Here is a 12786-nt window from a genome sequence, read left to right as displayed (position 1 = left end):
CTGACGGGTGCTTTAGTATGTTAATGAGGTGTGATCTGGCACAACCACGGTGCGTTGCTATTTTGGAACATCAGAAATCGTTTGCACCTTAGACCGAGACGAGGCTGGTCTTTCTTCAGCGGCGTTATGTGTGAAGTGCTGTTTCAAGGGTGCATCAATCAGATGAGCAGATACGCAGCATTGCTGTGCAGTTCTGTCGATGCTTGAAAACATGAAAAAACACTGGCCTCCACCTCCTCCCATACCTGCTTGGCTTCAGCGGATTCCTGCTGCTCGTGTGTAAGACATGCTGGTACGCCTGCACCTGGCGCACGAGGAGGTCTGTTTCCAGATGTTCGCACTTCTATCTAGTTGAAATGTGTACGCCACTGAAATATCAACACACCAAGTCCAAGACCCAAATGTGAAGTGTCATGTGAAAGAAAAAGATATCAAATTTACACATTATTATCACCTCATCAGAACTGGGGCTGGGCAATTAATCAAAGTTTATTTTTAATCGAAATTTCTGTGAGAATTGTGAGAACACCTGACGTGAGTCCCCCGTGCTCAACTTCGCGCACGATCATTTACTGTGGCACCTTTGTTCTAATTAAGCATGCAAACACTGATACACAGGGATCCATGCCAAAGCACCCCAAGACACACACACACACACACACACACACACACACACACACACACACACGCATGCACAGATGCACACAGACCTACACTTTGTTACATCGTCACTGAAGCTTAGCCTTCACATTTCTGCAAGGACTGTTGGCAGCCAGGATGAAAAGACTGGAGAAGCTCCAGAGACATCAGGGAGAGAGAGAATAAAAACGGGATAGTGAATGGGGCTCTCCATCATGCTGTCAGTAAGGTGCAGCTTTAGCTTTAGCAAGGAATAAAGAGTGTTTTTAAAAAGGTGCGGCGAAGATGAGTCGGATAAATGACTACTCTTTTTCATTCAAAGAGCCCAGTAAAGCCCACAGGGTCACTGTGTGTGTTTGTGTGGTGACAGAAAGAGAGAGAGAGAGTGTGTGTATGCGCGTGTGTGCGTGCGTGGCTGTGTGTGTGTGTGTGTGTGTGTCTGCGTGTTGAGTTTGCGCTTGAGAATGCATGCAGACTTTTGCCGTAGCTGGCTGATGTTTTTGTTACTCCTGACACTATAACATATTATGTTTTTTCTGGCTGTTGCCCCTCTCTTTTCATCACTGAGTGGGAGAAGTAATGTAGTTCAGAGGGGGCATGTAAGGTGGAACAATGGCTCAAAAATATTGAATAAGGAGTGAAAGGAGGCCGGAGTCTGAATAACAATAGGCCAGAGCCGGGGGTGAGGACGGATGGTGCGTGGGGGAGTGAGTCCAGATTGATGATGGATCTACACTGGTTAAATATTATCAGGCTTCTATTTTCATGTATTAACCCCCCCCCCCCCCCCCAACACACACAGAGAATGGTAAGATGTGGCCGGCTAATGATCTGCCCTTCTGAGCCATTCACTTTTTGTATTAGCCTATTTACTTACTATTGAGACACTCCCCTCTGCATGGGCTCACAACACAGATGGTTTGGGTAGCCATAGTGAGTGCACAGCTTTATTTATATCAGCCTGAAGCCCTTCTGTGCTCCATGCCGGGAAAAGTGTTGCCACAGACGTAAAGTTGTAGTGGTAGAACTGAAAAGGAAAGACCTATTTCCCAAATTTGCTTCAAAATCTAAACATTGACTGAGATGTCGTTTAGGATACATGCAACATTGTCAAGATGTGGATTCATATCCCTGCATATTAAACAAGCCCTGTTTGTTCTGTCGTTTCATTTTGCGTGACATCCTAAAGATCAAGGACAGTTCAAACCATGAGGGTGACAGTGATGTCAGGTCTACATGTATTATTCTAAAGAAGACAATATATCTTGATTAAAGTATTTACTCTAGTTTATTTGAGGATTGTCCCATTACATTCCTCTTTTCATGCTACGGAGTGAAGTCGGACGAATGACTGAGGACATCAGCCCACATCACATTGTTCTACATTCCCTCTGGACTATGACCTTAAGCTGTCTCTCGTCATGTTGTCGTGGTGCATTTGAAGTGTTTTCTTGCAAATAACGTAGAAAACTGGGTTCAAGACCTGAGTTTGTGACACTTTCTAGACGCTGGATTGTGTGTCGCAAAGTAGTTTGGCTGTTGCAAAAATGCTGCAGAAATTCCAGAAGGACTTCATCGTGCGAGGAAGGTGTATACAGTGCATTACCATAACGCTCTAATCCAATTGTTGCCTCCACCAACTGTGACTTTATTTGGGTTAATGTAAACAGGAAATGCTGTTTACATGGCAACGTATTTTCTTGATGTTATGATATTGCTGTCCACCTACACATAGCGTCAGTTTTTGAAGCAGTTCTGAGCCAAGCAAGCCTCCCAGAACAAAACCTCCACCGTGCAGAGAAAAACTGTTGTGATTAGAGCACTTTTCAGAGTCTTCTGCTCTTAGCTGAAGTTGACCCTCGTGCACCTCAGGGACTCATGGGTAAAGAAGGTCTGCCTCTCATCCATGTTCTTCTCTTTCATACAAACACACAACGGTAAGGGAGAGGGTGAGAGGTGGCAGAGAAAAGGGGTCGTCGCTCTTTCTACATTCCCTGCGCCCCATTCTTTTGAAATGCTGATCACTCCTCCTTCCTCACTGTCATCACTCTGCTACCCTCTCTTTTAATGTGGTAGAGTCATCCATTCCATTAACCCTCCTCCAGCTCCCCTCCCCAGGTTAGAATGAGGCAGATGCCCCCATCCTCCTCCCCCCACACACCTCCCTATAAAAGGCAGGGCAACAGGGGCCACAGTGGTGACGATGGCAGGGGCATTTGTCATGCTCTGAGCCGTGGCAGTCTGTTGCTCTCCCAAGGGCCTTTGTTGCCCCCCAGATCCCAACTTGCTGGCTAAGCAGAAGATTTCACGTGTTTCATTAACATTTGAACAAGCTCGGCACTTTTGTACATTCCACAATATTAGGCGGGAACGTCCAGGGGCATGAAAACCTAAAAACTGGGATGCAACAAACCTGTGCATCCTGGAGGGAGCTGTCAGTTTTATGAAAGAGCAGGGGCAGGATTATAGCTGTATCACACACACGCACATGCTTACACACAATACCAGTTTGACAAGGGTTGACTGCACATTAAGCCTGAAGTCTTCCACCACATATGTGGTTTGTGACACTTTCAGTCTTGGGGTTAAGCATGAATATCAGCGTGCCCTGTCCAGCGCTGGTGTTAAGGCCACCACTCAAGTGGAGGTCACTGTGCGAGGCGTTATAATGCTTTGGGCTGGGCAAAACTTGACTGAGGGCAATCCACTTAAAGCGAACCACTAACCCCCACCACCACCCCGTCACATATCCCCTCCAGGACACCCCGAACATCACACCTCTGAATGGAAAACAGGAAATCAGCCCTCTCCAATGCTTCAGAAACCAGACAGTCAAAGCAGCGAGAGGAAAAAAATAGTGTGGAGGAGGTTCATGTGATTGGTAAAGAGCTGCTGTTTAACCATGAAGCATCTGCACCCCGACAACAGAGCTGGAGAGAGAGAGGTGAAACAGCTCAAATCAAGCAAGATAATTGTTGTAGTACTGAGAAAACAGCTTTTTTCCTGTTTGTAGTTTTTAATAACTTTAAGACAACAAGGACTGCAGTCAAGAACCTTCACACAGGAAAATCATATAACACAAAAATGAATGGAATAATCTGAAATCAAATAGAATGTACCGAGCTGTAATTATATCAGTAGTGCAGATTTGCCAGTGATTTCTTTGAATCTGTCTCTGTTGTTACATTCCTCTCTCCCCTCTTGTCTTTCCCCACCCCTCACGACTTTTATTTTTTTGCCACCCTCCGACTCTTTACTTCAGAATCCCACCAGGCGCACTTGATCCACCTTCTACCTTCGATGCGGCTTTGTTGTGTCCTAAAAGAAATACAAGAATTTTTTCGGCTTAGTCACTTGTTTTGATTTTATGTGCCGCAATCATGTTTAGAAGAAGAATTTCTTGTTTTAGTCTCTTTTTATCATTGTACCTTCCGATACTTGGTGATGATGTAGCCTTCAGATTAAAGTAAAACAATTGGGGGGGGGGGGGACATACTTTTATTAATTATTTACTTCATTTATTGAATAAGGACAATATATCAGCATTATCTATCAGTGTAAATATGCTAGACTTAGCTAGATGCTAGATGCTAAATTTCAGTCCTAAGGCAGATGTTTGTGTCCTGCCCTGCTGAATCTGCTCTGTGTAAACTGACAAGGCTTCCGTCAAAAAAAAAAGACCGGTGCATACTTCCAGCTGTAGCTTTTATTTGTCTCAGTGGCTCCCTCATAAATGTTTCATACAATTGGCCAGATGAAGCCAGTGAAACCCCAAGGTTGGCACACCAGATCAATCTGTGTTTATCCAGTCCAGAGTTACTGACCCACATATGCGACTAAAAATAATGATATTTCAGTTTGGACCTTTCTTGGATAAAAAGTGCCCCTCATATTAAGGTGTAAGTCTTCAACTTTACATGCTTTCTGTGTGAAAGGCATTTTTATTTTGAATTAACAACACAGTATTGCAGTGATCCCCTTTAAAAAGGACAATTTATTGACAGACGGTACTCTCAGTTGATGTCATTGAGAGGAGTAATCCTTTTTTTTTAACTTCCTAACGTCAAGTGATGACATGAAATGATAGATTAGTAGTTCAGTCAGACATTTTCAATAAATGAAACATAATTTATTAATCACATTCCATGAACAAATGGATGTAACAAACTGCACGGCTCACTTTTTATTCCTCCATCTGTATCTTCTTAGGCTAGTTTGGCTACACGAACATTTCCTTTCAACCTTCCTTCTCTGATACTGTGGTGAATTCTTTCATTCTCTGACTGTCTTGTCTGTTCTAATAGAATTAGTCCATTCGTATGTACTAAACATCTCCCTGTTCCTGTCAGCTAATGGGGGCCATTCCAAGTCCTGGATGACTGATATTGAGATATCCTTCCTCCAGGGTAACATCCATAGCAATTTTCTCTTGATTTGCTGAGTGATGGACTCAGTGTAAAGGAACATAGACCTAATGATCATTGCCGAGATGGGCTCTCTAACTCAAGGCCAAAGAGTGTGGACTATTACAAGCTATACAATAAGCTATGTCTCCTTCCTCCCACCCCTCTCTCTTTCTCTCCCTCTCCTGAGGTATTTCCAGAATGCCGCCGGCCATGATGGATTTATGAGTGGGCCATACTTTGGTAAACACTGATGGTGGGCAGCTTTGTCCTCCCCCCTGTGATATAGCGAAGGTCCCCATAAAAAATGAGAAAACCAGGTTACGGTCACCACAGAGAGGGGCTAAACAATAAAAGGCTTTATGGGCAGATATAGGCCTGTACCATAAATGCTGGAATCTGCTGTCAGAGGGACATTAAAGGGATAATGACGGGGAGTAGCTTTCAAAAGATCCCTGCAGCCCATGAGAGGGTCTTTTCAGAAAGACATCCGCAGACCCGCTCACACTGAGGAAGGCTAAGCACCAATGTCGAGATCTATAGAACAGTTTAACTTTAGGTCAGGCTTTGTTTGAGTGTATCCAGTAGATTGACTGAAAGAGGTGGAAGTGGTGCAGTGTTCATTGATAACTGCAGCTTGTTCTCACATCGAAGGGTCGGGCCCTCATTACACATTGGCTCGCGGTCGGGAAGCACAGCTGTTGGGTTTGGCTGGTGCTGCCTGTACGCGTTGCACAAAACCAGCTGTGCAAACAAACACACTCACCAAAAAAAAAAAAACGGTAATGACAGTAAAGGCAACCGCGTGGTAACAGGCAGGCCCTTAGGTAGACTTAAAAAGTGCAGCGCACACAAATACACACATGCGTTGTGATCCTGAAGCAAGTGGCATGAGGAAGTTGGTTGTTGGGGCCATGCCAGTGGTTGTGTGTCTGCATGCGTGTGTTTGTGTGTGCATGGGTGGAGGCTTATGGTGCTTATCATAACAATCATGGGGTAATGCTGCTGACGTGCATACAGCATGTGTTACCCCAGAGTGTGGTAGAGACCTGGACCAGCGCAATCAAATCTTATTGTTATGTGCTGCCTCTGATATAAGGGCACATTTCTGTTCTTTAAAAGTGCTTCTCTTTATGCATTTCTCTTTAGCTTCTCCCGCTGTGTTGCTTTATTAGGTCGGTGGGAAGATTTAAGAAAGATAGAGAGCTTTGCTGAGGCTTGCCCCAACTTCTTTATCATCTGGGCATTAGCCATCTGCAGGCACATGTGCAGGAGGGCTCAGAAGGGGGGGTGGGAAAGGGGGGTTAGCTTGAGCGCGTGTGTTTGTGTTATAGCTGCTAAGGCAGACAGGAACTCTAAAATTAGTCCTCGACTATATTAACCCAAACATGTCTGGCCTTATCTTGTCAGGAGATGACTTGTACCCGAGCCAAGCGTTGTCCATTGAGGTAGGTCTGGTTTTTTACCCTGTCCAGTGTCTCCAGGCCAACCAGTTGACTTTTATATGACTTGTAGACAATTTGATTTCATTCTGTTTAGACTTGACCGTCCACTCCAATAAAGTACACACTGTGCAGGAAGTGTTCATTGACATGGAGGGGGAAAAAAATCTCCAGAGTGCAGGAACATAAGAGTCAAGGGACAGTTGATTGCAGATGTCGATGGATCGTCTCCAGAATCTGTTCAACATTTAACAGATATTCTGGCTCATTAGCTGAACCAAGATCTGCTCAGCCAAGGTTGGCTTCAGTTGGAACATTTGCAGAGAAGGCGTTTTCCCTTCTCTTTTTACCACGCACAATAATCCAAATGACATAACGACCTATTGTTTGTTTTAACCTGTCTCATCTCCTTGGGGGAGGAATGGAAAGAGGAGCACTCTTTACTGCTTCCTCACACCCGTGATTGAGCTTAAGAATGAAGGAGAGAGGGGGCAGTAAAAATAGTTTGACACCCTCAAGGTCCAGCCAGCAATCTCCTCTCCGCCCTTACCCATAAAACTTTTTGAATTTCCTCCTGAAATCATTCTTTCGTCTCATCCCAACTCTCCCATCCCCCATCTACTCTCCAACAGACTCTCAATTTCAGTGTTGCTTCAAGTCACTTATGTAATCATCTATTTCTGCTAGGCTTCCATGTCTGATTGGCGCTTTAATCAGGCTCCGCCATCAGTCTGCTTGGACTTTATGCAAGACTTAAAAAGGCCAAGGCACACGAGTGAGACCTCGTCTCTCAGGTTCAAGTCAGAAGATCAAGAGACTAGTCTCATTCTGTCTGGCTTTGCACTATGCAGTAATACTCTTCTATGTCCTCAGGAGACCGGATCAGAAAAAGTTACCTGGTTTGGTGTGATAGCTTGAGCTGAACCTTTTGTGACTCTCTTTCTCTAGTTTGCTATTACAGAGTTGTGAGGGTGAAATACAGACCGCTGACCTCCTAGACGGGGTCACATTGTCTATGTAAATGCGAGCCTAGTTTGACAAATAAAAAAAAAAAAAGTTCATGCATTTATTGATATCCCTTAAAGTAATTTTACCCAAAACACACACTTTGCTTTTCAACTCCTCACACAGGTGTTTGCAGCACAGAAACGTTTTTTCTTCCCCTGCTGCCTTGCTCCATTTTGATTCTACAATGCAGACCTAGCCAGCCACATAGATTTCACTTCAAGCTCATGGCGTTCCCAGGTCACCACCCACAAACAACAGCAAAACTGTACAATAGTATCATTTTACAAACTCCTCCAGTGTAATCGACATCTTTATTAATCAACCGTATGTTTAGAAATCCACAAACACAGTGATTTGAATTTAAAACAAACTTCAACTTCAATAAACACGGACAAGAGTGAGCAAGGTCATGGTCACGCTACCGTGAATATTTCTAAAGGGACATTTTGGACAGCGTTGGTAACGTTTTTAGTGTGTGGCCATGGGGCAGCTTAAGCTTCAACTAAAAGTGGGTGGCTGGCTCCTTCTGCAATTTGGACCCACAGAAAGTGGAAAAAATTTCGTTGAAAGCTCAAGACACCTAATTATTAGAAAGGAAAAATTCCCTTTCTTGTTAAGAATCCCTTTGAAATACATATTTATCAAATATGGAATAGTTTTTTTGCTTGAAGTGCCTGTTGCTACCAAGACACATATTTTGTTTGTGTTGGTATCAGTTAATGTCGCAGACAAATGGAAGGAATTACAGTTGAATTTTATGCACGTTTATTTAGCTCTGAAACAATCGATAGCCAGGCTATAAAAAAATACACAATTAAGATGTGTCGACTCTTTTTCTTTTCTTTTTTTAATTTACTGACTTCTTATTTTTGTGGAAAGTAGGCTATTTTGAACAACAACAAAAAAAATTCCTTCAGTTGACTCACACACGCATCATGCTATTATTTCAGTACAATTCAAATGGTGTAAGGAGAGAAATACTTTCATGGAACATAATGACCAGAACACAGAAGCTATGGTTTGGATCTAATCTGTTTTTGTCAAATTGAGCAATCTGAGTTTTTCAGATTCCAAATAAGAAATGTGATCCACTGTGGGAAACCTAACTTCTAATCTTCTCTCTCCTTCTGAAGTAAGCAGTGATCAACAATCTGTTATCTCTTAGCTTGTTCTGCGCTATCACGGGGCATTAGAGGAGGAAGAACACTCTGCAACTCAGAGGAGAATGCAGAGCCTGGCGAATTAGCATTTTTCTGACAGCCATTACTCATCTGGCTAATGCTGTCAAGGAATGTGTGGCTGCGCTATCAGTGCAGGCAAGGGGTCGCCACGGCTCAGGCCTGCACACTGTGCTCTTATCACACAGGGTAAACACACAGGGGCCTGCATTAAATCACAGTCAGGGGGGGCGGAGGAGGCCAAGCCCCCCTGCCAGGATCCATGCAGATAATCCTTCTTAAAAAACTGGGCTGGTCAGACCCAGCTGTGGCCTGTGGCTCAGGTGTAGAAAAAGTGGGGGAGGAGAGGTATTGTTCAGGCTCTGGGGTAGATAACAAGTACAGGACACACACGGGTACAGGGCTATCTCCCGCTTTAAACTCACGTGAATGTCGGTAAAAGATTGTTTCAAATGTCTTGTTTTGTAAAAGTCACACATTTGTGTACACTGTTAAGAGCCAAATCTCCAAACAGCATGTATCTATAAGAGATATAAGCACAGTGTGATTGAGTATGCATGAGCAACGCGGGGATGTGAGCTCGCTCGTTTTTACACGCTTCCAGAACTGACATCTGCATCATCAGACTTTGATGAGGAGCGTCGGTCCACGCGTAGTTGTGCTGCAGTGGCGTGAGGCTCAGACTCAAGTCCTGTAGATGTCACAGGTGCTATTTGCATAGCAAGTTGCAAGTTGATGCTAAACTACTTGACTCGATCAGAATGTGAGAAACATGTCGCTCACCTTGACTTGTCAACTTTGCTGGTTTTTTTTTTGTGTGTGTTCGCTTGTATAGCGAGGCGCCACTCTGGGCAGCACTCGAGGAACAGTAATGGTGTTACATTGAGTATACAAGGTGGGAAACCTTGAATAATGTGGGATGAGAGTGAGCCAGGGAGGCGAATCCGAGTCAGCCAGTGGGTCACCAGGAGGTGAGGCTGCCTACTTCCCTGGGTTCAGGAAAAGTTCAGCTGCATAGCATTAGGCAAATTAGGGAGACAGCGACTGGGGGAGAAAAAAAATTGGAGGGTAGGGACTGATGAGAGCATGGGGGAAAGGGTCAAATTAGTTGGAAGGAGGAGTCCAAATAAAGAGTGAGAACATGGATGGGAACTTCCAGGAAAAAAGATTGGTGCATTCATGCCCGTGCAGCAGCTGAAAAGATATGAAAGTCTCATTATTAAGCTTACATAACTTGTTCTCAAATACATCCCTATTTAAAGACCCCGCACTTTCATATGAAGGAGGGCGCCCCCCTCGCCATCCCTTGCAGGGCGTGTGTTTGGACGGAGGGAGATCCATGGTGACGTTCTTGAAAGGGTTAAACTAGGAGGCGCAACGCAAGACTGAAGGGAGAAGGAGAAAAAAAAAAGAGCCCAGAGGAGGTGGAGCCAATGCCCTCAGCTGCTGTGCCTTGTCATAGTCGTGCAGAACATGATAGCTGCTCGGTTCGGTGTGGGGAGGATTTAGGCTGAACACAAACAAGCGCTGCTGCGTGCTTCATGCGACCCTGGATGTGTGTGAGAGAGACGGGGGGCGCACGGAGGGAGACCGGCTCCAACAGGAGGCTGACGGGAATCCACCCACGGTGGGACAAGCGGCTTTAACCTGAAGGACGAGCTGCAACTAGACGGGATTTCCTCACTGATATCAACACCCTCACCCCCGTCTGTAATCGCCTTGTGTTCTCCATACGGACTTCTCCTTTCTGGGATTTTATCCGGGTTATTCCCTCAATTGTGGCGTGGAAATGTTGCTCCCCGTGTGAGCGAGGCCGCCGGGACCCACATTGAAGTTATCCGGGCCGTTTTTTTTTTATTTGTGTGCATATTCGAGCCGTGCTGGACACCATGCTTGGAAACGGTGTTTTCACACCGAACACAGGCGACTAGGCTTCCCCGCACACGCTGGCTCCCTCCTCGGCGTGCTTTCCCCTCAGTACGCCAACAAAACCAAATGTCCTTATCACTTTTTTCTGTGATTTGAATGTTTTCTCCCGTTCCCGCTGCTGGAGAGCTGAACACAAGGCGACCGTAGTTCGTTGTTTAGGTTCAAAACCCACTGCTTCGTATGATGTATGAGAGTGTGGACGTTGTGGGACTGAATCCCAGCCCGAACCCGTTTTTAATGATGGATTACTACAACCAGAGCAGAGGGTGCTTGATCCCGGAGAAAGGACTGGTGCCCGGGGCGCCGCATCCCTACAGCACGTCCATCAGGAACCAGCACTGGAACGGCTCCAATCACTGTAGGTGCCTTCTCACTAATGGGGGGAACTTATAGCAACCATGTGTTGTTCATGTCTGTTCAGCCCTCCGAAATAGGGCGGTTGCAATTTTAATGTCACCAGAACATGCGACCAAATTCTAATCATGAGGCCTTTATTTCACCTATTTACTTCAATTATGTAAATCTACAGTTTGCGCCAGGCACTTTTGCATGTTATCACCATTACTGAGCTCCATAACTGCATTATATATACTTGACCCACTTTCGGCATTGACTCTCTTCTTGCCGAGTACGCGCCCGGCAAGGCTGGGTGTTTTTCTGAGAAATCTCCTCCTGACTGCAGCGCCCATATCCAGTTAGTTATTCGCGTTTGGGAAATATGTGCTTAATACAAACAAGTTTCTGCAAGGCTTTCTTCCACGTTAATCAGATCAAACTTTCCTGCCAGGGTTATCCCCTCTGGTTCCTTTTAGTAATCTGGATATCGGCACCCACAAGCCACAATTCCTGAGCAGCACAGTACTGTTTGTTAGGTCAATGCTCCAGTCTGGTCGTGTACTCCTCTAAGTTGTTGAAATCTGCATTTGATACAACTGAGAACACGCAGTACTCTGAAATATTTTATTTCTTTTTCCAGATCAGTCATCACGTGAATATAATAACATTTATGTTACAACATGCACAGTAGATTAAACCCTGGCTAAAAATAGCGCGTCAGAGTCTGAGCTCCTGATTTTGACTTCGCGCAGCGGTTTTCTTGGGTGGCAGGTTTCGCTTTATTGATACAGTATCTGCCTCAATAAGAGTTTTATTACAACAACAAAGTGTCACAAAAGGCCCTGCCCCATTCTTTACCTCAAAGGAGCTGCTCTGCTGCAAAGCCTTTATAGGAAAGATGGCTCTGTTGTCTTTCACAGCTGAAGGAGTGTAAAAAGGCAGGAATCTCCACAGGCTCTTAAGGGCCAATTTCCTCCTTGACTCAAGACTATAGAAACTTAAACCGGAATTTCTGATGTTTAGCAGCAACAACAAAGGCATTCAAAAGCGTTTAGTTTGCAGCGGCGTCTTTCTCTCCTTTTTTTCCCCACAATTTATTTTTCCAAGTCAAATTAAGATAAGAAATTCCTCTCGACCGAAAGGAGAGATCACATACTTTTTTCTTTTTTTTGTCCAGAGCAGATATCCAGTGAGCTTGCTAGTTGTTATTGAATTGGCCCAGTAAACAGCATTGATTCAAACCATGTGAGCTTGTCTGAGCGAGACTGTGGGGGTTTGGCCCAGGAAAAGACCTCTGATCCCTTACTCGACTTCACATTGTTTTGTTCAATGCAGGAGGTGTGTGTGTGTGTGTGTGTGTGTGTGTGTGTGTGTGTGTGTGTGCGTGGGAGGGGGCAGGATAGCTTCTCTTCGCCTTGCTGAGCCAATGTAATAAAAAAATGTAGTGCCCAACCAGGGAGTCGTGGTGAGGTGTGTGTTGGGTGGGGGGTGGGGGTGGGGGGCGGTGTCAGAGTGGAGCGGCACAACATATGTTTGTGTCATCTCATGGCTGGGAGGCTTATTGGATCATAGGGGTCAAAATATAATGGACAAAACAGAGCTAGATTTCTGTCTTGGCTTCCTGTTCTTAGACAGGAATTCAAACCTACCAGGCTCAGAAGCACAAGACAACTTCAGCTCCTGTTTCTGGGCTCAAGTGCCAACTTCCAGAGGAGAAACTCCTGCTGTGTTATCCTCTGCATATTGGCTCGGAAGCAGATTGCTTGTGCACTTCTTAAGGCTCATTTGCTCCAGAAGTGTATATTTCAGTGTACTAGTGAGACTAGAGATGTCAGAATCAGAAATACTTTA

General features: G+C 44.9%; 1 protein-coding gene across 6 annotated transcripts in view; it reads left to right on the top strand.

The window, feature by feature from the left end:
* raraa (retinoic acid receptor, alpha a) overlaps nucleotides 1–12786 on the top strand; it is a 162553-nt gene that overhangs the window by 113406 nt on the left and 36361 nt on the right. Inside the window, exon 1 of one of the 6 annotated variants that reach the window (XM_086196155.1) lies at nucleotides 10074–10957. The exons of the other annotated variants lie outside the window; for them this stretch is intronic. Coding sequence (XP_086052281.1) covers nucleotides 10780–10957 — 178 coding nt within the window. The 5' untranslated portion in view covers nucleotides 10074–10779. Of the gene's footprint in view, nucleotides 1–10073; nucleotides 10958–12786 lie in introns of those variants that run through there. 6 annotated transcript variants of the gene reach the window in all.

The sequence above is a fragment of the Aulostomus chinensis genome, chromosome 23, assembly GCF_037954235.1.
Source record: "Aulostomus chinensis isolate RoL2024-O1b breed Wild chromosome 23, RoL_Achi_v1.0, whole genome shotgun sequence".
NCBI classification, from domain to species: domain Eukaryota; kingdom Metazoa; phylum Chordata; class Actinopteri; order Syngnathiformes; family Aulostomidae; genus Aulostomus; species Aulostomus chinensis.
The sequence above is the reverse complement of the archived record's forward strand: the minus strand, read 5'-3'. Positions and strand labels throughout refer to the sequence as shown.